Source organism: Schistocerca piceifrons, chromosome 3 (assembly GCF_021461385.2).
Source record: "Schistocerca piceifrons isolate TAMUIC-IGC-003096 chromosome 3, iqSchPice1.1, whole genome shotgun sequence".
In the NCBI taxonomy this organism is placed as follows: domain Eukaryota; kingdom Metazoa; phylum Arthropoda; class Insecta; order Orthoptera; family Acrididae; genus Schistocerca; species Schistocerca piceifrons.
This window is the reverse complement of record NC_060140.1, coordinates 87,570,439-87,597,776: the sequence shown is the minus strand read 5'-3', so window position 1 is coordinate 87,597,776 and position 27,338 is coordinate 87,570,439. Positions and strand designations below refer to the sequence as shown.

General features: G+C 42.0%; 1 protein-coding gene across 1 annotated transcript in view; it reads left to right on the top strand.

Annotated features, from left to right (window-relative positions):
* The first annotated feature begins 20,664 nt into the window (after positions 1 to 20,664).
* Positions 20,665 to 27,338, top strand: part of LOC124788417 (UDP-glucosyltransferase 2-like) — a 56,656-nt gene continuing 49,982 nt past the window's right edge. Inside the window, exon 1 of the mRNA XM_047255682.1 lies at positions 20,665 to 20,765. Coding sequence (XP_047111638.1) covers positions 20,665 to 20,765 — 101 coding nt within the window. The remainder of the gene's footprint in view (positions 20,766 to 27,338) is intronic.

Genomic DNA, 27,338 nt, shown 5'->3' with positions numbered 1-27,338 from the left:
TAGAAGCATGGCACAACGTTTTAAGGGGACACCTTCAGTTTGCGTTGATATGCACAGATTACACCGAGTCGTTCCTCATAAATATTGACGCAGTCTTTTAGTACCTGCTCCAGTTCAGCTTGCTGTGAAGCATGGAGGCAATCGGATTCAAGCACTTTCTCACGGATGACGCACGGTAAATTTGCACTCTGATTATCTTCGAATTGCTGAGGCAGCACCTCGCCAATGTAGCGCACCTTCACTGATTGGCATACTTCTCGCTCTAAATGTCGACACCCATAATGTATTCAGTGGTCAGCCCTTCACTGATAACCAGTGCATATGACACGACCATTTCTCCTAATTTCTGACAGAACATGATTTTTAATGAATTTGAATTTGGGGCTAACTGCTGCCACAATCTTATATCTGCTCACACGGTATATCTTGTTGCTCAAAGAATCGTTTACACAGACCGGCAGATACGGCACTAAGTTGCACTCAGGTGTCAGTATTTATCAGCAGAGGTAATCCACTAATCGTGGTTTTATCTGAGGACTGAAAACAGTATTCTGCGAGATTACCACATTCGCTGTGCCCCTGGCACAACTCATCCCACGCGTCGATGCCATCATTGTATCCAATCATATGCGTTATGTCATGCTGCACGAATCTGCTGTTATCTGGGACTGCCCCAGCGGTGTCATATACAGGGTGGTCCATTGATCGTGACAGGGCCAAATATCTCACGAAGTAAGCGTCAAACGAAAAAACTACAAAGAACGAAACTTGTCTAGCTTGAAGGGGGAAACCAGATGGCGCTATGGTTGGCCCACTAGATGGCGCTGCCATAGGTCAAACGGATATCAACTGCGTTTTTTTTAAATAGGAATCCCCATTTTTTATTGCATATTCGTGTTGTACGTAAAGCAATATGAATGTTTTAGTTGGACCACTTTTTTCGCTTTGTGATAGATGGCGCTGTAATAGTAACAAACATATGGCTCACAATTTTAAACGAACAGTTGGTAACAGATAGGTTTTTTAAATTAAAATACAGAACGTAGGTACGTCTGAACATTTTATTTCGGTTGTTCCAATGTGATACAGGTACCTTTGTGAAATTATCATTTCTGAGAACGGATGCTGTTACAGCGTGATTACCTGTAAATACCACATTAATGCAATGAAACGATGTCCGCCAACCTGAATGCATTTGGCAATACGTGTAACGACATTCCTCTCAATAGCGAGTAGTTCGCCTTCCGTAATGTTCGCACATGCATTGACAATGCGCTGACGCAATGTTGTCAGGCGTTTTCGGTGGATCACGATAGCAAATATCCTTCAGCTTTCCTCACAGAAAGAAATCCGGGGACGTCAGATCCGGTGAACGTGCGGGCCATGGTATGGTGGTTCGACGACCAATCCACCTGTCATGAAATATGCTATTCAATACCGATTCAACCGCATGCGAGCTATGTGGCGAACATCCATCGTGTTGGAAGTACATCGCCATTCTGTCATGCAGTGAAACATCTTGTAGTAACATCGGTAGAAAATTACGTAAGGAATCAGCATACATTGCACCATTTAGATTGCCATCGATAATATGGCGGCCAATTATCGTTCCTCCCATAATGCCGCACCATACATTAACCCGCCAAGGTCTCTGATGTTCCACTTGTCGCAGCCATCATGAATTTTCCGTTGCCCAATAGTGCATATTATGCCGGTTTACATTACCGCTGTTTGCGAATGACGCTTCGTCGCTAAATAGAATGCGTGCAGAAAATCTGTCATCGTCCCGTAATTTCTCTTGTGCCCAGTGGCAGAACTTGAAACGTCCCCTTTGAACAATTATACATGACTGTGCTTAAACTGATACACAATATTTTGTTAGCGCAACGCAATCTGACTTTCAATTATCCCTACAAAAGAATGGCCCTGACTAACATTAAACTATACCTTTCACAAATCACTTACCTCACAAAAATCTTCGCTGCTCAAGCTACTGCAAAACAGCGAGCGCCACTACTGCCAGCTAAATAAAAGATTCAAACTATGGAAGGCACTAACTACTGATAGGGATAGTTAGCAAATGAAAGATATTAATAGAGAACAAACAATGTATTTACCTTGATATCATCATATATAAATATAGCAGTTCATGACAAATTTCAAAACTCCGCCATCTCTCTCCCCACATCCACCACTGCTGGCGGCTCACCTCCAACTGCGCAACGCTACGCGCTGTTCACAGCCAGCTGCCTAACACTACAATGGCGAGTATTACAACAATGCAAAGCAGCCACAGACTGCACACAGCACAGCCAGTGATTTTCATACAGAGGTGGCGTTACCAATAAAAAACCTAAACAGCCTACTTACATAGCCCCCATGCTCCCCACAAAAAATTTTACAAATTGTATTGGGCAGTGGCCAATACAGATTTGAAAAAATTTTTTCATAATTACAATAACAAAGAAATCATATGCACACACTTATTGATACAATGTTGCTCAAAAGCTAAAATTTTCTCACAGTCCATAAAGACAGTCCTCATCATTCGTCACAGTAAAATTGCATGTTTTTCTCAAAGTCTGAGCAGTAAAGGAAGATGCACACAGAAGTAGTGGATTTCCATGCAATCTTGAAGAAGTAGTGTTGTCCTTCCAACGGAACGACAGTGCTGACTCTTGACATACGTACAGGTAATGGGCCACAACAGAGCAAACCCACAGCAGAGTCAGTCGAAATTTTGAAGAGTATTGGTAGGTAGGTCATCACAGAGCAGACCCACTGTAGTCCTGGTAGAGATTACGGTATTGGTGGGCCACCAGAGGTGCAGACCCACTGCAGTCCTTGTAGAAATAATGGTATTGGTGGATCATCAAAGATGTAGACCCACTGTAGTCCTTGTAGAGATAATGGTACTGGTGGGTCATCAAAGATGCAGACCCACTCTAGTCCTTGTAGAGATAGCCAGCAGCCATCTGTTGTGACTGTGCAGGTGCACAACCACCATTGAAGAGTCTTGCGGATAATATAGCAAGTCCATAACCACCACTTGTGCACTCACAAAGTTTTTGGAATTGTCCTTAGAACCAGCAATGCTGTTATCCAGTCCCTTGCTGAGTTATTAACACACGTGCAAACACTAACAGTCCCTACTTCTCACATATTGTCCATATACTATGACCAACAGAAACGTGTGCAGTGAAATGTAACTTACAAGTTAATAATATGATGAATGGTGACAATTACAATTTTATAACATGAGAATACAATTACAAAGACACAGAAAACATCATTAAAAACATAATAATACAGATAACATTTGTAGTAATGCAGGCTTTACAGAAGAATCGAAATAACATATACATCAATGTTACAGGAATTATGAGATAAGTACATACATAAAAGATCAGAATAGTTATTGAAACATCAACTTCACACATGAGCATTAAAACAAAACAGAATAAATAACGTCTAAGCATATTTACAAGGTACATAACATATTATTAATGCCAATTATATTTGAGGATAACAGTATTCCTCATCATAGTAAATGTAGCTTAGTATTAGAAAAATTCGACAACATAAATCTTATCAGATAAACATATAAATACAGGAAAAACATAAATACACAAGGGTACACAAACATATAGTGGAATAATACAAGGAAAGGACAGGGTTTGTTTTACTGCAGTATTTTGCAAACAAAACTTTCTTTACTTCTCGGATATCTCCCTTCATTCCTCATTATTTCCAAAAGTCCTATCTATACCTGCTTTCTGTACTTTTCTCGTATAGCCTCTCAGTGCATTTCTTCAAATTCATCGCAACTCATTCTCTTATAGGCTACCCCCTCTTAAGCTAACTTAAATCTACTGAGCTCAGATGCTAAACTAAGGAACGAGGCAGTGCAGCAGCACAAAATAAGTAACACAAACAACAATGACCAAAAAAATGGAAAATTGCAAAGCAAGCTACAGTAAATCTAAATTAGCAAGCAATGCAACATTACAACTAATATGAGCCAATGTGCAGCAACAAGAAAAATAAATGAGTAGTAAAATTGGCTTAGCAGAGTAACACAAAGTCAAATTCAGTAACACTACGCCTGGCAAACAGCAGTAACTTATACCTAAACATGACATAGCTCAAGCAGAAAAAATATTACAGTAAAAACAACAATGCAGATAAGGGAAATGTATATTCACATCTTAATATCTATGTAATTAAAGTGGTGCACCACAACAACTGATTGTAAAAAGAAATATTACCATGTACTTGAAAAGAAAATTACGTGTTACTGTTACTAGTTCCTTCTTATTGTTCTTTCCTGTCCAAGTGCTCCTTTTTTAAAGAATGTGGATCATAAAATAATTATTTAATAGATCTGTTGACAGAAAGTGTTCACATTAGCAAATGCATCTAAGTTTATTTTATAAAACTAATGCTGTAACACAGCTGGAAACCAGATATCAAATGAAATAAGCAACTATGAAAAGCAAAGCATAAAAATATCATTCAGTAGTCATGTGACATTTCATAAGTTAGTAGAAATTCTCTCAACTCTCATAGAAAGACGCTTGTCATAATCAGGTGTGCAGATGTAAAAATATTTCTTGTCATTTTATTAGGCATTTCAGTAAATATCATAAATTACGAGCTCCACAGTATGCTTTCAACAAGGAAATGTCAGTAGCACGGACAATGGCCTCCCCCTTTTTTTTTTCTACCTGTGCCGCTGAAAGGCTAATGGCCCCCTTTTTTTTTTTTTTTTCGGGCGGCTGTCGCCCAGGTGGGTGCCCGCGACGCATTACGTGCAGGTGGTCACTTAACTTTCTTACGGAAATATTTACGACAGCAGTTTCCGCTACAGTGACAGCCTCACATAAAAATATTTCACAGGTCAAGAATTAGCGTTGCAAATCTGTAGAAACAAAATCCTATAAATATAAGTGTCCAAAAAAATTTTCGCCGGCATTGTGATACATTCACGCATTTACACACATTTCATAACTCTTAAAGTACGATTCTTGGTTTCCAACATCCTGTTTCACAAGTCAAGAGTCCCTACCCACTATTCATTACTCCTTACCTTATTACACATATACGTATCCATCGACACTCGTCAATATTTCGTCATTATAAATATGAAGCATAATCAAATAACTCATATAGCCTCAGCCTATTAATCATAAACATACCTCAGCAGCATAATACACATCGTCGTCGTAAAAATAACATCATAACACCTCAGTCAAATCTCAAAATCGTCGTAGCTTCCTCCAATAATTAAAAAAATTCTCTGCTCATGTCAAAAGTGTCATCTGCCTCAAACATACTTTAAAAATCATGAATCCATACCAAATACATCATTCAATGCTCTCCCAGTATCACAATGATTCCGAAAAAATATGAACAGTTTACAAAGTACAGACAAAATACAGTTTCATAAGTGTGAAGTTACCCAACTGTGTATTGTGTAAACATGTGTCACTGATGTAGTAAAAAAATGTTTATCTCTCAGTTAAATGATCAGATAGCTGTGTAATTTGTGTGTTAGAGAAATATGGTACCGATGTGTAAAGTTGTATAAGCAAATACCATATTAGCTAGGGTTCCTTGTGGTTGCCACACACATGGTACACAAAGTAAGCGTGTACCCCCCCTGAGGATAAATGTAATTATACTCCCAGGTGTTACAAATTACAGCAATGGAATGAAATGTATCACGGAAAACTTTCTTTGTAATTAAAAAAATCTTTAAAAATAAGTGTTTTAAGTATAAGATTAATCACTCAAATACGTGTACTGTAGCGCTAAACTGTGCATCTTGTCGCAACATAATCTCTGTGGAAGTGTCGTAGTTATCGTCCTCCGAAAGCTAAGTTCTGCAGAAGTCAATGTACTTACCACATGATAAACAAAAGTGAAATGCTTTGCGTATAGATATCGTAGTTATTATGCTTATTGGCGTGATGAAGAAAGTACTGTACAGTAACGTATTGTTATGCCACGAAAAAGGCTGTCTCATTGTTGCTATACCACAAAAGGTACTACTAAAACATGTTTTTCTTCCTAGAAGAATTCAGAAAACTGTGCAGATATAAAACAGATACACTGCAAAAGCAACATTGTAAATTGTCACTCATTAGTAGCGTCGTGATAACATTGTGTAGCTGTCACATAAACTAACCACTGTGTCCTCTGGTATCTCACAGAAAGTACTTTAAACCCAGAATGTATTTTCAAGTAAACCAAAATGTTGCATTAAAATCTCATTAGCAGTACCAGTATGTGTCCTAAGTATGTAAGCCTGATAGTCGTTACGTAATCATGCAACTAACAAGCAAGAATGTACAACTAACAACACTGTGTCGTCTGTTCATTATAACAATGCATTCGTAATTTCTGTTTAAATAAGTTCTCTTGGTTCTTGACTGGATATTTCACTTCAAACATTGTTACATGTTAACAGATTCTAAATCTGACAAAGCATACTAGAAATGTGAAGTGAAAAGTTTTATGGCAAAGACAAAGTTAAAAAGCAGATTATCTTTCAATAAACGGTTTTACATGTGAAATGTGGTGTAAACCTTTACTCTTCCTAGTACGCAGACTTTCAACTGAAAAGCAATTGTCATGTTTTATACGTCGGTAAGGAATGCTAAAATTTTTCTCAAGGTTAACGTCTGTGTTATTTTTCCCTGAGCCAGCCGCCGCACGCGGCTGCCTGTGGTGCGAGTCATTGTCTGTTCCTTTGTTGGCGCGCGTCGTTATTGGGATTTGGAGACCTAACTTCTACAAATTCACCGTGACGAGAGGGCCCTGCCCTGTTTAAATCCCGCCAGTTCTGATTCAATTCAGGTCTGTCGTTACGATCACATCGTCTGTCGTCATGTTGGTAGTTCCTGTAGTTTCTTTCTTGTCGGTTAAGTGGTGGAGAATTTCTCCCTGAATCGTAACTGCGCGCTGGAACGTTGCGTCTAAAGTTATTCCTTGCTCCCGTAATAATAATTATTTTGGTTCCCATATTGTCTGTTTCTCTGATTGTCTCTGTAATAGTGATTACTGCGGAGAGGTGATCTTTTCCTGTAATTATTACTACTCTGCCAACGGTTGTCATACGGGTGGTGTCTGTTTTGGTCACGATTTACGTTATAAGAACAGCCTTGTCGTGTATTATTTCTGTCATCGCGGAATTGTGACAGATGTGACCTGTAATTGTTGTGCTCCTGTTCCCGCGTTCCCAGATTGTCAGAGTCAATTTCCAGTTCTTGTAACAGTCCCTGAAAAGCCTCAATGTCTTCTTTGCAACGTCCTGCTAAAATAATATGTCGTAAATGTTCAGGTAATTTGATTAAGCAAATGCGGATGAGTTCTGAGGGGCTGTATGGGTTTGACAGGTACTGATTCTTGTGCAACATGTCTTCAAAATATTTCACAAGACTGGAGAATTCAGATTGTTCGAAATGTTTCATCATTATGATGCCATGTTTTACTCGGTCTTGTGTGGCTTGAGACCAATATGCTGAGAGGAAGGCATGGTAAAATTCTCCTTCACTGTGGCAATCGTGAATGACCGATCGCATTCTTACAGCTGGTTCATTCTCTAAATAGCCACACATGAATTCTAATCTGTGTTCTAACGACCAGTTGGGAGGAAAAGAATGAGAGAATTGATGGAGCCATGCTTGTGGATGAATGTCGTTGCCAGAATTCTTAAATGTTTTGAATTTACGTGTAGTAATGAACAGCTTATAGTCAAAATCATCATGTCGGCAAGTCGCATGTCGGTCATTGTTACGTCGTTTCGGCGGTTCCATCTCAAAATTCGGCGTACCTTGCCAACTTCTTTCACAATTTCCGAAGTGCCCTGTGTTGTTATTTTGTGTCTGTTCCGTATTTCTATGTCCCTCTTCCCGTATTGGGGCGCGAGTGTCCTCTGAAACACGTAATTCTTGTACTACTTGTGCCAACTGATCTTGCACTTCCCGGATTTCTCTTTTGTACTGTGTATTGATTTGATTTTGATTTTGTTTGAATTTTCTAATTTGTTCATACTCTTCAGTGTCCATGAAGGCTACAGGTGTTGTGTCATTCAGATCATCATCTACCTTTGTAGATAAATTAGTGAACTGATCCGAAAGTTCGGCTACTTTCTCCGATAGTGTACTTATTTCCTCAGTGTGTTTTTCTGAACCAAGTTTCAGAGTATCTACTGTGTCCTTTAAGTTTTCCTGAGTTTTTGCAACTTGCGTAACCGAATCGATAGATGCAACTGAGTCAAATTTTGCTTGCAAGGTCTCATGATTTTCATGAACAATAGTTTGCAGTTTTTTTATGGCTGCTTCGCGATTCTGTAATGCATTTTCATGCCGCGAAAAAATAGGTTGAAAATGCTCACAAATTTGTGTTTTTACGTCATTACAGACTTTTTGACATTTCGATTCAATGTTATGTAACTCAGTAGTTAAATCTTCACGCGTTTGTTCAAGAGTTTGTTCCAATGAGTCTAACTTTTTAAGATTTTGTTCCATTGTGTCTAACTTTTGAAGCTTTTGCTGTGTTTGTCCCATTTGTTGTATTAATTGTAATAACAATGCATTGGTGTCTGAAACATGTTCCTCAGTGCTTTTCGGCAGTGAATTTGCACCGGAAACATTCACATTTTGACCAGCAGAAAATGTGTCTTGACTTATTTGAGAAAACGGTGAGGATCCAAAACCTGAATCTACAGTATTTGCGAGATCATGTCGTGTCATTTCGGCTTCCTGAGGCGAGCTATTGCCGACCGATCGATCGATAATGCTTCCCTCTTCACTAATTGTTTCACTGTCCACGCCATTGTTTGACGCCCGCTCCATTTCCCTGTGCACAGTTACCAAATTACTACTTTGAACATTAGTAAATTCATTACTCTGCGGCGCTGATAAGCTACGCTCGTCGTCACTATTATTTCTCAGTTTAGTTTGGAGCCTAGTGTTACGTTTTTCACACGCCATAATTGTCACAATATTTCACACGATAACACAGAAAAGCACAATTTGAAGTGCAAAAATAGGAGAACACATTAACATAGCACTGAAAATAATATCTAGTTAATTGCAAGCGTAGCTGCGAAATACTTGGTGCAAATCTACATGCATGCCACAACTGATTTACTGTACAACAATGAAAGGCTACAACTACAAAGGAGATTCTCTCTACAATTACGCACTAGCAATAAACAAAAGCTACACTAAATACACAAACTGCAAGAAAAAATCAGAAGATTCCAGTGAGGTATCCTAGGCTAAGGGTCGACATATGAAACGTCCCCTTTGAACAATTATACATGACTGTGCTTAAACAGATACACAATATTTTGTTAGCGCAACGCAATCTGACTTTCAATTATCCCTACAAAAGAATGGCCCTGACTAACATTAAACTATACCTTTCACAAATCACTTACCTCACAAAAATCTTCGCTGCTCAAGCTACTGCAATACAGCGAGCGCCACTACTGCCAGCTAAATAAAAGATTCAAACTATGGAAGGCACTAACTACTGATAGGGATAGTTAGCAAATGAAAGATATTAATAGAGAACAAACAATGTATTTACCTTGATATCATCATATATAAATATAGCAGTTCATGACAAATTTCAAAACTCCGCCATCTCTCCCCACATCCACCACTGCTGGCGGCTCACCTCCAACTGCGCAACGCTACGCGCTGTTCACAGCCAGCTTCCTAACACTACAATGGCGAGTATTACAACAATGCAAAGCAGCCACAGACTGCACACAGCACAGCCAGTGATTTTCATACAGAGGTGGCGTTACCAATAAAAACCCTAAACAGCCTACTTACAAACTGTACACGACATTCAAAGTCGTCACCATGCAATTCCTGGTGCATAGGAATATGGTACGGGTGCAATCGATGTTGATGTAGCATTCTCAACAGCGACGTTTGTGAGATTCCCAATTCTCGCGCAATTTGTCTGCTACTGATGTGCGGATTAGCCGCGACAGCAGCTGAAACACCTACTTGGGCATCATCATTTGTTGCAGGATGTGGTTGATGTTTCACATGTGGCTGAACATTTCATGTTTCCTTAAATAACATAACTATCCGGGGAACAGTCCGGGCACTTGGATGATGTCCAGGATACCGAGCAGCATACATAGCACACGCCCGTCGGGCATTTTGATCACAATAACCATACATCAACACGATATTGACCTTTTCCACAATAGGTGAACGGTCCATATTAACACGGGTAATGTATCACGAAGCAAATACCGCCCGCACTGGCGGAGTGTTACGTGATACCAGGTACTTATACGTTTGTGACTATTACAGCGCCATCTATCACAAAGCGAAGAAAGTGGTCCAGCTAAAACATTTATATTTCTTTACGTTCTACACGAATATGTAATAAAAAATGGGGATTTCCATTTAAAAAAAACGCAGTTGATATCTGTTTGTCCTATGGCAGCGCCATGTAGTTGGCCAACCATAGCGCCATTTGGTTTCCCCCTTCAAGCTAGGCGAGTTTCGTTCTTTGTAGTTTTTTCGTTTGGTGCTTATTTCGTGAGGTATTTGGCCCCGTCACTACCAATGGACCACCCTGTATACTGACGGAAAAGAAACGCAATATTAAAAAGTAATTAATGTATTGATTTTTTGGCAATACATACGTCGAGGTAAAATATTTACGTGATTAACTCTGCGAGATCATAGTTTAATGTAAACACGAAATAGGCCATTGCAAATGTCAAGTACTGTTACCTGAGTAACCGGTGTAACCGCCACAGTATTGAATGTAAGCATGCAAACGTGCATGCGCTGTGTTGTACACGTGTCGGACGTCAATTTGATGGATGGAGTTCCATGCCTGTTACATTTGGGCAGTCAGTACAGGGACGGTTAATGATGTTTGTGAATGACGCTGGAGACGTCGTCCGATGATGTGCCATATATGCTGGACTGAGGACAGATCTGACGATCGAGCAGTACAAGGGAACATGTGGAAACTCTGTACAGCATATTGGGGTACAACAGCTGTATGTTGGAAACCCCCCCCCCCCCCCCCTGGAGTGTTGTTCATGAATGGCAGCACAGCAGTTCGAATCATCATACTGACGTACAAGATAGCAGCCAGGATACGTGGGAGAACGACGAGGGTAATTTTTGAGGACATTTTTCGAGGAGAATCAGCGGTTTTGCTAGAAGTACTTTAAAACTGACTTGCAAACGGCTCAGGAGCAGTAGGCGTTTGTGGAGTTACAGCAGCCGCTTCAACCATAGGCAGCACCTACCTGATGATGTGAGGGCCTTAGGATAGTTATCTACATCTACATTTACGTCCATACTCCGCAAGCCACCTGACGGTGTATGGCGGAGGATACTTTGAGTACCTCTATCGTTTCTCACTTCTATTCCAGTCTCGTATTGTTCGTGGAAAGAAAGATAGTCGGTATGCCTCTGTATGGACTCTAATCTCTCTGATTTTATCCTCATCGTCTCTTCGCGAGATATACGTAGGAGGGAGCAATATACTGCTTGACTCCTCGGTGAATTTATGTTCTCGAATCTTCAACAAAAGCCCGTACCGAGCTACTGAGCGTCTCTCCTGCAGAGTCTTCCATTGGAGATTGTCTATCATGTCCGTAACGCTATCGCGATTACTAAATGATCCTGTAACGAAGCGCGCTGCTCTCCGTTGGATCTTCTATATCTCTTCTATCAACCATATCTGGTACGGGTCCCACACCGGTGAGCAGTATTCAAGCAGTGGGCGAACAAGTGTACTGTAAACTACTTCCTTTGTTTTCGGATTGCATTTCCTTAGGATTCTTCCAATGAATCTCAGTCTGGCATCTGCTTTACCGACAATTAATTTTAGATGGTCATTCCATTTCAAATCACTCCTAATGCGTACTCCCAGATAATTTATGGAATTAACTGCTTCCAGTTGCTGACCTGCTATATTGTAGCTAAATGATAAGGGATCTTTCTTTCTATGTATTCGCAGCACATTACACTTGCCTTCATTGAGATTCAATTGCCATTCCCTGCACCATGCGTCAATTCGTTGCAGATGCTCCTGCATTTCAGTACAATTTTCCATTGTTAACCTCTCGATATACCACAGCATCATCCGCAAAAAGCCTCAGTGATCTCCCAATGTTATCAACAAGGTCATTTATGTATATTGTGAATAGCAACGGTCCTACGACACTCCCCTGCGGCACACCTGAAATCACTCTTACTTCGGAAGACTTCTCTCCATTGAGAATGACATGCTGCGTTCCGTTAACTAGGAACTCTTCAATCCAGTCACAGCGATAGTCCACATGCTCTTACTTTGTCCATTAAACGGTTGTGGGGAACTGTATCAAACGCCTTGCGGAAGCCAAGAAACACGGCACCTACCTGGGAACCCGTGTCTATGGCCCTCTGAGTCTCGTGGACGAATAGCGCGAGCTGGGTTTCAGACGATCGTCTTTTTCGAAACCCATGCAGATTATTACAGAGTAGATTTCTAGTCTCCAGAAAAGTCGTTATACTCGAACATAATACGTGTTCCAAAATTCTACAACTAATCGACGTTAGAGATATAGGTCTATAGTTCTGCACATCTGTTCGACGTCCCTTCTTGAACACGGGGATGACCTGTGCCCTTTTCCCTTTTCCAATCCTTTGGAACGCTACGCTCTTCTAGCGACCTACTGACCGAAATCGGTTACCATCCAAATAAATATTTTTGCAGTCGAGACTGATTGTAATGCATTTTCCAGACACGCGAGTGCTCCTGCTTTTATACGATATCGCACCCCGCATCGAAACTCCAGGTGCAGGTCCAGTGTGTCCAGCACACAGACAAGTTGGTTGAAGGCCTTCAGCTGGCCCTCGTTCTAACCAACAACACGGCCATCACTTCCACCGAGGCAACACCAGCTTTCATCAGAAAACACACCGTGCTCTCAAATTAACTCTCGCTTGACATTACTGAAATCGCAAACGGCAGTGGTTTGGGGTCGGTGAAATGCACGCTACAGGGTGTTTTAACACTTCTACTTAATTATTATCTACTTGTCGGTAAGGTAGTCCTCAAAACTTCCACGACAGGTGAACTGACTTATCAAAACTGCATGTCATCTGATGTTATCTAGAATCATAAGCAGAAGGTTAAAACGAAATTTTTCTCCACGTAACTGAAATATTCGTAGAGTGCCTGGATCTTCATAAAGTGTGTGGTTTACAGTGAAAGGGATCGGTTCCAGTTTTTAAACATTTATTCTTCCGTTCGTAACAGCTGATTAAATCCATCATGACACATTGCAAAGAGGCCGAGTTGTGCAGTATGTCTTCGTAAAACAACTGACCAGTTCACAAATCAAGAAACATACTTTTTCACAACTTTAAATCTTAGTGAAATAATATTCAAGTAACTAACACAGGTTACACTTCGAAATATCAGCCAAAGACCACATAGATAATATTGTGGGGAAGGCGAGCCAAAGGTTGCGTTTCATTGGCAGGACACTTAGAAGATGCAACAAGTCCACTAAAGAGACAGCTTACACTACACTCGTTCGTCCTCTGTTAGAATATTGGTGCGCGGTGTGAGATCCTTACCAAGTGGGATTGACGGAGGACATCGAAAGGGTGCAAAAAAGGGCAGCTCGCTTTCTATCATCACGTAATAGGGGAGAGAGTGTGGCAGATATGATACCCGAGTCGGGATGGAAGTCATTAAAGCAAAGACGTTTTTCGTCGCGGCGAGATCTATTTACGAAATTTCAGTCACCAACTTTCTCTTCCGAATGCGAAAATATTTTTTTGAGCCCAACCTACATAGGTAGGAATGATCATCAAAATAAAATAAGAGAAATCAGAGCTCGAACAGAAAGGTTTATGTGTTCGTTTTTTCCGCGCGCTGTTCGGGAGTGGAACAGTAAAGGGGTAGCATGATTGTGGTTCGATGAACCTTCTGCCAAGCACTTAAATGTGAATTGCAGAGTAATCATGTAGATGTAGATGTAGATGTAGAACTGCCCGTCCCAGGAGCCTCGCTGCTTCCTTATTTATATATTCTAAAATAATGGATGGTCACTTGGAGCAATATTACTTCATAATGACAACATTTTTTAATCGTATTTACAATTATAAGTTCCAAAGCTATGATGTTCTGATTACACAGAATAATACGTCTAAAATTAAATTGAATAATATGTGAAATTTACAATGTAAAAATGTTTTTAAATGTGCAAATTCCATCTAAATATGAGTACAATGATGAACTTCACAAAATTAATTAATACACACTCACATTCTTAACAATAATTGAAGCTAAGAGGGTAAAACGAAACAGGTTTTGATTGACAGAATTTGTGACAGATGTCTAGAATTTTATAATTAGGCGTATATCTGGTTACAACAATATGAGTTTAATTAATAAAGTCATTAAGACGGAATGTTCTTTACAGCTTTCATGCTAAATTTACGTTTTATAATACATGCCTTCATTTGCAAGCGACAGAATAACTACTTGAACGAGTAAACTACATTCGTAAAAGTCCAATTATTTGAATAATTACAGTTGGTGATTAATACCATATTTTTCATTCCTACCATTTTCACTAATTCAAGTCTTTCCCATTACTACAATGAATGCCACACTTTCTTGAATTATATCGTCGTTTGTTTTATTTTGTAAGAGTGTCTGCTAATTAGTCTCCAATTTAGTGTCATTTTTATGAAATTTACGAATCACCACAATACCAATCATTTTAAAGTGAGATATTATACTACACAATGTCAGGGAATCGAAGTTTTCATTAAGTCTTTGTATATTAGGTATATTGCAGTGTCTCTCTCGGAACCGTCCCTGAAGTAATCGATTTGTAACAGTTCGTTGTCACTGTGATGCACACTCCTGTTCCAATCGCTGCTGCAGGTGCAGTACGACACTCCAGAGCCAAACGCCGAAACTGCTGGTCTATCCTCTCGGCAGTGTCACGTGTCCATCCCGAGCTCCGTCTTCTTGCAAACCCTGCCAGCAACCATGGACTGTGGCTAAATTCCTGCCAATTCTTTCTGCAGTATCGCACAAGGAACGTCCAGCCCTATTACAAGGAATCGATCAAACTCAGTGAGATGTTGATAATGACGTCTCTGTCACCTTACGAGGTGCATTCAAGTTCTAAGGCCTCCGATTTTTTTTTCTAATTAACTATTCACCCGAAATCGATGAAACTAGTGTCACTTCTCGACGTAATCGCCCTGCAGACGTACACATTTTTCACAACGCTGATGCCATGATTCCATGGCAGCGGCGAAGGCTTCTTTAGGAGTCTGTTTTGACCACTGGAAAATCGCTGAGGCAATAGCAGCACGGCTGGTGAATGTGCGACCACGGAGAGTGTCTTTCATTGTTGGAAAAAGCCAAAAGTCACTAGGAGCCAGGTCAGGTGAGTAGGGAGCATGAGGAATCACTTCAAAGTTGTTATCACGAAGAAACTGTTGCGTAACGTTAGCTCAATGTGCAGGTGCGTTGTCTTGGTGAAACAGCACACGCGCAGCCCTTCTCGGACGTTTTTATTGCAGTGCAGGAAGGAATTTGTTCTTCAAAACATTTTCGTAGGATGCACCTGTTACCGTAGTGCCCTTTGGAACGCAATGGGTAAGGATTACGCCCTCGCTGTCCCAGAACATGGACACCATCATTTTTTCAGCACTGGCGGTTACCCGAAATTTTTTTGGTGGCGGTGAATCTGTGTGCTTATATTGAGCTGACTGGCGCTTTGTTTCTGGATTGAAAAATGGCATCCACATCTCATCCATTGTCATAACCAATGAAAAGAAAGTCCCATTCATGCTGTCGTTGCGCGTCAACATTGCTTGGCAACATGCCACACGGGCAGCCATGTGGTCGTCCGTCAGCATTCGTGGCACCCACCTGGATGACACTTTTCGCATTTTCAGGTCGTCATGCAGGATTGTGTGCACAGAACCCACAGAAAGGCCAACTCTGGAGGTGATCTGTTCAACAGTCATTCGGCGATCCCCCAAAACAATTCTCTCCACTTTCTCGATCACGTCGTCAGACCGGCTTGTGCGAGCCCAAGGTTGTTTCGGTTTGTTTTCACACGATGTTCTGCCTTCATTAAACTGTCGCACCAACGAACGCACTTTCGAAACATCCATAACTCCATCACCACATGTCTCCTTCAACTGTCGATGAATTTCAATTGGTTTCACACCACGCAAATTCAGAAAACGAATGATTGCACGCTGTTCAACTAAGGAAAACGTCGCCATTTTAAGTATTTAAAACAGTTCTCACTCTCGCCGCTGGCGGTAAAATTCCATCTGCCGTACGGTGCTGCCATCTCTGGGACGTATTGACAATGAACGCGGCCTCATTTTAAAACAATGCGCATGTTTCTATCTCTTTCCAGTCTGGAGAAAAAAAAATCGGAGGCCTTAGAACTTGAATGCACCTCGTACAGGCATCTTCGCTAACAATAGCTCACCACGTCCAGTCTTAAGATAACTAACGTACACGGCCGTTACAGCGCGCAGTTAAACCAAACCCGGTTTGCACCCTCACAGCGTCGCTACTACCGCCGCTCTTACGCGACTGGCTCGAAATTTGGATAGACATCATCTTTCAGATGTTGAAACACGTCTACCAACTTTCGTTTATCTCGCACAACTCCTTTTGGAGTTATGATTTTCTTTTGTCCATCAGCATAGTTTGCTGATTTATTGTGAGCACGTACGAGTGAACTTCGTTGACGTTCAACTGTGCAAACCGCTCCTGGGCTGTTGTTACCGCCTTTCGTTATGTCTGTTTTGCCAGCAGACGGTTCGATTGGTGATAATTTTGGTTCTGACCGCGCCTATTGGTTCTATAGCGATTTTCATTCTCTTCGTCTTCACTATCACTCGATAGGCTTTGTCTACGCCAACGCGAACTACTATTTGATCTTTGTCGCTACATGCGGTGGCGGGATTCAAAGAATGCTTGAGTTCCCTACTTTTTTTTTCCAATTGTATGAACGATTGTTGTTGTCCAGTTGTGTTTGGATCGCGTCATCGTGAATCAAATCTGTGTTGTCTATCATTAACCCAGTCAATTTGGTCAAAAAATAACAAATTGAAACATCCCCTTAGAAAAATTTATGAATTACTGTGCTGGTAAACCCCTTACGTTATTTGATTTTCAAACAGCTGACCAAAACTGAACGTGCTCAGACGTTTCTCTCTTTACTTATTCTGATCATCAATAAACTGACACACAATATTTTTAGCGCAACGCAATCTGACTTTCAATAATCCCTACAAAAGAATGGCCCTGTCTAACAATAACCTATATCTCTCATGAATCACTTACCTCACAAAAATCTTCGTTTCTCGAATTACTGCAATACAGCGAGCGCCAATACTGCCAGGCAAATAAAAGATTCTAACTACTAAAGGCACTAACTACTGATGGGCATACTTAGCAAATGAAAGATTTTGATAGAGAAAAAACAATGTATTTACCTTAATAGTGTTCAAAAGTCATAAAATATATATAGCAGTTCATGGCATCCAGCCTTACAAATTTACTGTCTCTGATGGACACACGTCCAGATCATCCGCTCTCAAAACTCCGCCATTTCTCTCCCCACATCCACCACTGCTGGCGGCTCACCTCCAACCGCGCAACGCTACGCGCTGTTAACAGCCAACTGCCCAGCACTACAATAGCGACTATTCCAACAATGCCACCCAGCCACAGACTGCACACAGTACAGTCAGTGATTTTCATACAGAGCGCTACGTGGCGTTACCAACATAAAAACCTAAACAGCCTACTTACAAAATGTGGGGAATATTTATAAAGTTGTGAAAATTTCGGAAAAATACTTATTTGTTGTGTAGTAGTAACAAACAGGAAAGTTCCCCCGTAGGGGGGGGGGGGGGGGGGGCGCGTGTCGCCTTTTCCCCCACCAAAAGTCAGCTTCTCCATATTTTTGTACGTACGACTGTGAACGCCTGCTGTTCATGCATCGGCACCATCTCGATGTAACGAAAGAAGTGGTCTATTATAATCAGCACAAAACGATTCCCTGTTTGAGTTCGATTGAATGGTCCGACATATCCTCCGCATTATTGGTTTCTTCGCTTCTGGCAACCTCTCAAATAGTACTTGTATCTCACTAAAATCTGCACGTTGCTCACACTGTAAACAATTCTTACAATTCCTGACGTACTGATCGACATCACTTTTCCTCCCTCTGCATACAGAACAACCCGCCACACACGCTTTACTGCTGCTGCTTACTGTACTGTTTACATTCTTCGCGAGCGCTCTGTGCTGCTTGCCACCCAGCAGTGTCTTGACCTGGTGCTTTTGTCACAGCTGCCTTCCTGCTTCGTGCATCTGTATTTCCACGATTTGTGGATTACTTCGTTCTCAATTTACTGACTTTTAATGCCCATTTTGTCAGTCTACTGAATATTTCCTTCAAACCACCTCATAGCAGCATCGTCCGTCTCTACTTTTAACTTGTTCCTGTACAGACAACACCAGGCTAGCTAGCTTTCTTTCTGCGATAGAATAGGTCCTTTCAGGTGCATACAATTGTCTCGGCGCAAAAGTAATAGGGTGTTCTTCTCCATCGACCTGTTGACTCCAAATGCATCCGAGAGCATGGTTCGCGCAACACGTTATAACACCAATTAAAGCAGACTCCAGAGGATAGAGTGAGGACTGCGTTTTCAATGACTTTGGGAAATTACCTGTGCAGAAAAATTCCACTTATCTTAAGAAATGCACGAGCAACATTCCAGCGTTTATTGGGTGGAGTGTTGAAGGAAGTGAAGCCTTGTCATTGTTTAGGGTACCTGGATAACATAACTGCTTTTATGTATCTCTGAAGTTATGACGTCCCTAATTCTAGATCCCATGATCGTCACCAAAACAGAAATAACTGTCTCACTCACCCCACATCTACATCTACATCTACATGGATACTCTGCAAATCACATCTAAGTGCCTGGCAGAGGGTTCATCGAACCACCTTCACATTTCTCTATTATTCCAATCTCGTATAGCTCGCGGAAAGAATGAACACCTATATCTTTCCCTACGAGCCCTGATTTCCCTTATTTTATCGTGGTGATCGTTCCGCCCTATGTAGGTCGGTGTAAACAAAATATTTTCACATTCGGAGGAGGAAGTTGGTGATTGGATTTTCGTGAGAAGATTCCATCGCAACGAAAAAGGCCTTTGTTTTAATGATGTCCAGCCCAAATCCTGTATCATTTCTGTGAGACTCTCTTCCGTATTTCGCGATAATACAAAACGTGCTGCCTTTCTTTGAACTTTTTCGATGTACTACGTCAGTCCTATCTGGTAAGGATCCCACACCGCGCAGCAGTATTCTGAAAGAGGACGGACAAGTGTAGTGTAGGCAGTCTCTTTAGCAGGTCTGTTACATTTTCTAAGTGTCCTGCCAATAAAACGAAGTCTTTGGTTAGCCTTCCCCACAACATTTTCTATGTCTTGCTTCCAATTTAAGTTGTTCGTAGTTGTAATACCTAGGTATTTAGTTGAATTTACGGCTCTTAGATTAGACTGTTTTATCGTGTAATCGAAGTTCAACGAGTTCCTTTTACCACTCATGTCGATGACCTCACACTTTTCGTTATTTAGGGTCAACCGCTACTTTTCGCGTCATTCAGACATCATTTCTAAAACGTTTTGCAGTTTGTTTTGATCTTCTGATGACTTTATTAGTCGATAAACGACAGCGTCATCTGCAAACAACCGAAGACGGCTCCTGAAATTGTCTCCCAAATCATTTATATAGATAAGAAACAGCAAAGGGCCTATAACACTACCTTGGGGAGCGCCAGAAATCACTTCTGTTTTACTCGATAACTTCCCGTCAATTACTGCGAACTGTAACCTCTCTGACAGGAAATCACAAATCCAGTCACATAACTGAGGCGATATTCCATAAGCACGTAATTTGACTACGAGCCGCTTGTGTGGTACCGTGTCAAAAACCTCCGGAAATCCAGAAATACGGAATCGATCTGAAATCGCTGTGTCAATATACCGTTTTCTTCGAGGTAATTCATAATGTTCGAACACAATATATGTTCCAAAATCCTGCTACATATCGACGTTAACGTTATGGGCTGTAATTTAGTGGATTACTCCTACTACCTTTCTTGAATATTAGTGTGACCTGAGTAACTTTCCAGTCTTTGGGTACGGATCTTTCGTCGAGCGAACGGTTGTATATGATTGTTAAGTATGGAGCTAATGCATCAGCATACTCCGAAAAGAACCTAACTGGTATACAGTCTGGACCAGAAGACTTGCTTGTATTAAGTGAATGAAGATATCATTGGTGTCGGCTCCCCTGACGCCACACTGTAGAGTCCATGTGGCACTCGCTAGGATGAGTGGTGGAGTAATGGGGTGGAGGTTGAGAGTAATATTTTCTTCAACTTTAAGACCCATTACCTCTTTAGCAACATGAGGCGTGCACACACCACTCCAGTGGGCCGGCGTCAGCCCGCAAGTGATTTTCCACCGTAGAGAAGAGATGGTCGCGTATGCACCCTGCATTGCTGCTGTCAGGCCGAGCAACAGCAGTAGGCTATGCCCTTCGTGTCAGCGGCGCTCTCCTACTGCTGCAACAACATTCAGCTACAGAATGGCCTCACGCAGCTATTCAGGTCTTACTCGCTTCCACTGCGGACGTGAGTGAAGACTCCCGTGCACAGGACACGACAGGCTGTCCTCTGGCAGGAACTGGCAACATCTGGCTTGACAGCAGGTCAGCGGCGCTGTTGCTCCGAGTCCCGCAAGCAGACAGGGCAAGAGGCGGCTGGTCCAGCCCAGTCTCAAACCCATGGCTTCAGATTATGATGCCCGCTCATCATCTAGTGTGCACCAGATATCATGATGGTGCTGCTGGGGCCCTAATGAATTTCCCTCAAAATTTACACCTATTTATATGACTCGAAGGCACATTTATTGCACTACTATCCAGCACCTGGTCGCATACACTATGTGATCAAAAGTATCCGGACACCTAGCTGAAAATGACTTACAAGTGCGTGGCGCCCTCCATCAGCAAAATGGAATTCAGAATGGTGTTGGCCCATCCTTAGTCTTGATGACGGTTTCCACTCTCGCAGGCATACGTTCAATCAGGTGCTAGAAGATTTCTTGGGGAATGGCAGCCCATTCTTCATGGAGTGCTGCACTGAGGAGAGGTATCGATGTCGGTCGGTGAGGCCTCGGACGAAGTCAGCGCTCCAAAACATACCAAAGGCGTTCTATAGGATTCAACTCAGGACTCTGTGCAGGCCAGTCCATTACAGGGATATTACTGTCGTGTAACCACTCGACCATAGGCCGGGCTTTATGACCAGGTGCTCGATCGTGCTGAAAGATGCAATCACCATCCCAGAATTGCTCTTCCACCGTGGTAAGCGAGAAGTTGCTTAAAACATCAATGAGCAGGCCGAAGTGGCCGAGCGGTTAAAGGCGCTACAGTCTGGAACCGCACGACCGCGACGGTCGCAGGTTCGAATCCTGCCTCGGGCATGGATGTGTGTGATGTCCTTAGGCTAGTTAGGTTTAAGTAGTTCTAAGTTCTAGGGGACTTACGACCACAGCAGTTGAGTCCCATAGTGCTCAGAGCCATTTGAACCAAAACACCAATGTAGGTCTGTGCTGTGATAGCGCCACACACAACAACAAGGGGTGCAAGCCCCCTCCATGAAAACACGAGCACACCGTAACACTACAGCCTCCGAATTTTAGTGATGGCGCTGCACACGCTGGCGGATGACGTTCACCGGGCATTCGCCATACCCACACGCTGCCATCGGATCGCCACATTGTGTACCATGAGTCATCACTCCACACAACGTTTTTCCACTGTTCAATCGTCCAATGTTTAGGCTTACATCAAGCGAGATGTGGTTTGGCATTTACCAGCGTGATGTGTGGCTTATGAACAGCCTCGACCAAGTTCTCTCACCTCCCGCCTAACTGTCATAGTACCTACAGTGGATCCTCATGCGGTTTGGAATTGCTGTGTGATGGTCTGGGTAGATGTCTGACCATTTACACGTTACGACCCTCTTCAACTGTCGGCGCACTGTCACATCGGAAACAGTGGACCGAGGGATGTTTAAGAGTGTGGATATCTAGTGTACAGATGTATTACACACCCAATCACCTGACCATGTGTGAAGTCCGTGAGTTCTGCAGAGCGTCCCATTTTGCTCTCTCGCGATGTTTAATGACTACTGAGGTTGGTGATATGGAGTACCTGCAGTAGGTGGCAGCACAATACACCTAATACGAAAAAGGTATGTTTTTGGGGACGTGCGAGTACTTTCGATCACATAGTGTAGCTCGCAACATGTGTCTTGTCTTTGTGTGGTAACATCATCCGCCCACTTCAGGTATTACCGCCGTGTGGTGCAGGTTTTTCCAAGCACAGGTGGCCATTCTCGCAATCGTTATGTGAGTGTGTTATTCTGACCCACACCATCACCACCTGCACATCCTGCATCTTCTTTGCTACTGCAACAAATGGTTCAAATGGCTCTGACCACTATGGGACTTAACATCTGAGGTCATCAGTCCCCTAGAACTTAGAACTACTTGGACCTAACTAAGCTAAGGATATCACACACATCCATGCCCGAGGCACATTTCGAACCTGCGACCGTAGCGGTCGCGCGGTTGCAGACTGAAGCGCCTAGAACCACTCGGCCAAACCGGCTGGCCGCTACCGCAACAGAGACTTCCTGACAAATTCTTACGAATTCCCTAGCAACGGCTTGCAAAACCACAGTATGCTTATTGTAGATGTATTATAAAGATAGTAATTATTGGTTAATTCTGCAACAATTCTTAATACTCGTAACAGATGATTCTGGTTCCAATAAAAAAATTCAGGTGAAGTAATTTTGAAAAAACGCTATATCTCGGAACTGTTGTGAATCAATAAATGTCAGTTTTAAAAAGAATTTCACATTTTTACCCTTAGGTTTTAGTAAAAACATTTATGTGCAACATATAAGTTACTATATCTATAAACTGCAAGTAGTTGTGGAGAAATAAAAGGAAGACACAGTTTAATCAAAATTGGAGTTTAAAATTACGTCGAACTCATGGGCTAATGTATTTTTAATCTTTCAGATACAATGTTTCGAAAACTGGTTATCTTGACATGCATATGGCCTCCTTTGAGCAGAACCTCACTAGAATTGTTATTGTTGTAATAGCTATCTTCGAAAAATGAATCATTCTCCATAAAAATGTGTCAAACTGGCAGTGTCACATGATATTTTGTTCCATAAATCGTTAGAATCATTGGGATTATGGCTAGCTCGTAAATGGCGTCATTATTTGTTACAACACTAGGCTGCGGTTATGAGTTCCGGCACGCAGCACAAAACTCCTATTCGGACCAGGCACATTGTTATCACAAAGGTCAGACGTGTTATCAGTCTTGATAACTTCATTTATCTGGTTTATATTCCAATAACCGTAGTTATCTCTTTAAGTAGGGATTCTCATCATTCTTTAAATTCAGAGGTGACGGGATCTTTGATATCCCGAATGTGATTCTGAAGATATGGTACGTGAACCTCGTCCCCTCTTTAGGTTGTATGACATTGTTTGGCGACAATTTATCAGTTTCGTCTTTAAGGCTTGGAGAGGCTTTGCTTTTCTCTTGTTGTTCTTCATTTCAACGGGAAAATTTTACTTCAATGCTAATACTTATTTGCTATGTTTCCACTTCAGTCTAGATGTGTTACTTCTCTTCCAATGTTGTTTGCTAACATTTAACTTCTTTGGTGATAATACTCAGTAAATGTCTGAAGATGGCCTTGTAAGCCGAAAACCCGTTGACAATAAAAGTAGTATTGTAGAACAAAAGCAAACTGGTACTTTTCACACATTATAATTGAAATCCTTTAAACAATCGCAAATGTGGCACCTGTGTACTAAAAATAATAACGGTAATGTAATATTTAAGTAACAGAGAGACTTCAATTAAATTTTATGAATAATTCATAAACATTCTACTAAAATAAACGAAATTCAAATAGTGCTAATGTTTTTCAGGTACGTTAGGCACTGCAGAAATCAGTACAGTTTGCAGACGTAAAAGGTCACATCAATGTACTTTACTTATGGGATCGCGCAGTTTCTCAATTCACTACACGTGGAATGGCACAAAATCAAGCATAGTCTTCAACAGAAGAGACGTAGTGGAACAATGAGTAAACTCAATATACTATCTACGAATAAGAAATTCTTATCGTCGGTTAACCTACATTTTTACTAACCCCTAAATCAGTCGATATAGCATTACATAGGCCGCTATGTCCCTGAACTTAATACAATATTTTGATGTAAAAACATTATACTTGGTGACAACAGTCAAAACTCTATCCTGCTCTAACCGATGACGCCAGGAAGGGAGAGGACAGAAAACTAAAAACTCGGATATCGTGGTACACAAGTGATACACGAAATTCCAGTCACCGATGTGACAAAATTCTAGCAGGATCTGTACTGCAAAGATTAATTTCGGACAAGAGTTGTTGTTAGAGGTGTGGAGGGACCACGTAGACAGAGAAGTTTATATAAGTCTACGGAAACCAGTTCGATATAGTGAAGCCTTTAACAGCACAGATAACATTATAGGTTTCTTAGTTTCGTGGATAGGGGTCTGAAGATTGTGCCAATGAGCCACAGATACTGGTAGGTAATTAAAATTATCAAATAAAATTCTTCATGTTTGTGCGCAGAGTTGTATGCTACATTGTAATCCGTTCATTTAGAATGTTGGGATCAACTGTTATGTGATTTTAACCGCTGCACTTGGGGATTGCACCCTCCATGTTTGAAAAAACGAAAATTATTAAATACTTTCTGTTCATCTGCCTACGGGATTTTACGTGCTCTGAGAATTTTGTAATTCCTTCCTTTTAGTGTACGATTCTCTACCACACTGAAGAGCCAAAGAGACTGGTACACATGCCTGATATCGTGTAGGGCCCCTGCGAGCAGGCACGTGTGACATGCATTCGACTAATGTCTGAAGTAGTGTTGTAGGGAAATGATACCAAGAATAGTGCAGGGCTCTCCATAAATCCGTAAGAGTACTAGGGGTTGGAGATCTCTTCCGAACAGCGTGTTGCAAGGCATCCCACATATGATCAATAATGTTCATGTCGGGGGGAAAATTGTAAATTTGTGGTGAAATCTTATGGAACCAAACTGCTTAGCTCATCGGTCCCTAAGCCTACACACTACTTGATCTAAGTGAAACTGACTTACGCTATGAATAACACAGACAGTCATGCCCGAAGGAGGACTCGAACCTCCGAATGAGGGAGCTGCGAGGACCCTGATAAGACGCCCCAGACCGCGCGGCTACCGCGCACGACTCATGTCTGGGGAGTTTGGTGGCCAGCGGAAGCGCCTAAAATCAGATGAGTGTTCCTGGAGTCACTCCGTAGCAATTCTTGACGTGTGGGGTGTCGCATTGTCCTGCTCGAATTGCCCAAGTCCGTCGTAGTGCACAATGCACACGAATGGATGCAGGTGATCAGACAGGATGCTTCCGCACGTGTCACTTATCAGAGTCGTATCCAGACGTATCAGTGGTCCCATATCACACAAACTGCACACGCCCCACACCACTACAGAGTTTCCACCATGTTGAATAGTCCCCCGCTGAAATGCAACCATGGTTTCATGAGGTTGTCTCCATACCCGTACACGTCCATCCGCTCGATACAATTTGAAACGAGACTCGTCCGACCAGGCAACATGTTCCCAGTCATCAGCACTCCAATGTCGGTATTGATGGGCCCAGGGGAGGCGTAAAGCTTTGTGTCGTGCAGTCATCAAAGGATACTCTAGTGCGCCTTCGTTTCCGAAAGCCCATATCGATGATGTTTCGTTGAACGGTTTACAAGCTGGCACTTGTTGATGGCGCAGCATTGAAATCTGCAGAAATTTTCGGAAAGGTCGCACTTCTGTCACGTTGATCGATTCTCTTCAGTCGTCGTTGGTCCCGATCTTGCACGATCTTTTTCCGGCCGCAGCGATGTCGGAGATTTGATGTTTTACGGGATTCCTGATATTCACAGAACGCTAGTGAAAGGGTTGTACGGGGAAAATTCCTACTTGATCGCTACCGCAGGAGATGTTGTGTCCAATCGCTCGTGCGCTGATTATAACACCACGTTCAAGCTCACTTAAAATTTGGTAACCTTCAATTGTAGCAGCAGCAACCGATCTAACAACTGCGCCAGACACTTGTTTTATATAGGCGTTTCCTACCGCAGCGCCGTACTCTGCCTGTTTACATATGTCTGTATTAGAATACGCACGCCTATACTAGTTTCGTTGGCGCTTCAGTGTATTTTGTAACGTCTCTCCAAGGCTGTAGCTAATACTAATGTAATACTAATTGTAATGACACTAACTGCTGTCTGTAGTACCCACCGGCTGAAGGGAGCGATGGCATTATCTTCCGGCTTCATCACCACCAGGGCTCAACGGAAATTGTGCGTCATCTTTCAAGGGCTTAGTCACTACCAGAGCTTCGCGGCTCAGCTCAAGGCCATTTGCAAAAATATTTTGTGATTGTTTTGTTACGCCAATATGGCAATTTTGACAAAATAGGCCGTTGTTACCCTTAGTTATTAAGTCCCACACGGGGTATCCTGCCTCTACAGAAAGGGAAATGATGTACAGGTCACCTAGCCAGTCTACTGCGGCAAAGGTAAATTTTATAGTTAATTTAAATAGTTTTCTACTGAAGGGGCGCTTTCAATACGTAAAGCGACACTTTTTCTTCTCTGACGATTTTGGTTGGAAAAATGCGGAATTTCTTGTGTAACATCGTGGGACGTTCCCGCTGAAGCTCCTATAGTTTCATGAACTTCCGATAGGTGGCGGCTCTGTGAGTAACCTTCAAAATGGCGTCTGTGACGGAGGTGCTTTCCAAGCAGAGAGTTGTTACTGAGTTTCTTTTGGCGGAAAACCAGAGCGTCGCAGGTATTCAAAGGTGCTTGCTGAATGTCTACGGAGTCCTACCAATAAACAAAAGCACGGAGAGTCGCTGGGCGAGCCGTATGTCATCACCGCAATAATATTGAGCAAACCTGCGGCCGGCCGCACGTAGCTGGGACTCCTGGAGAACTGGAGCGTGCGAACACTCTCATTCGAGGTTATCGACGGATCACAATCAAACACCTCGCCGCTCAAACGCACGCCCCGGT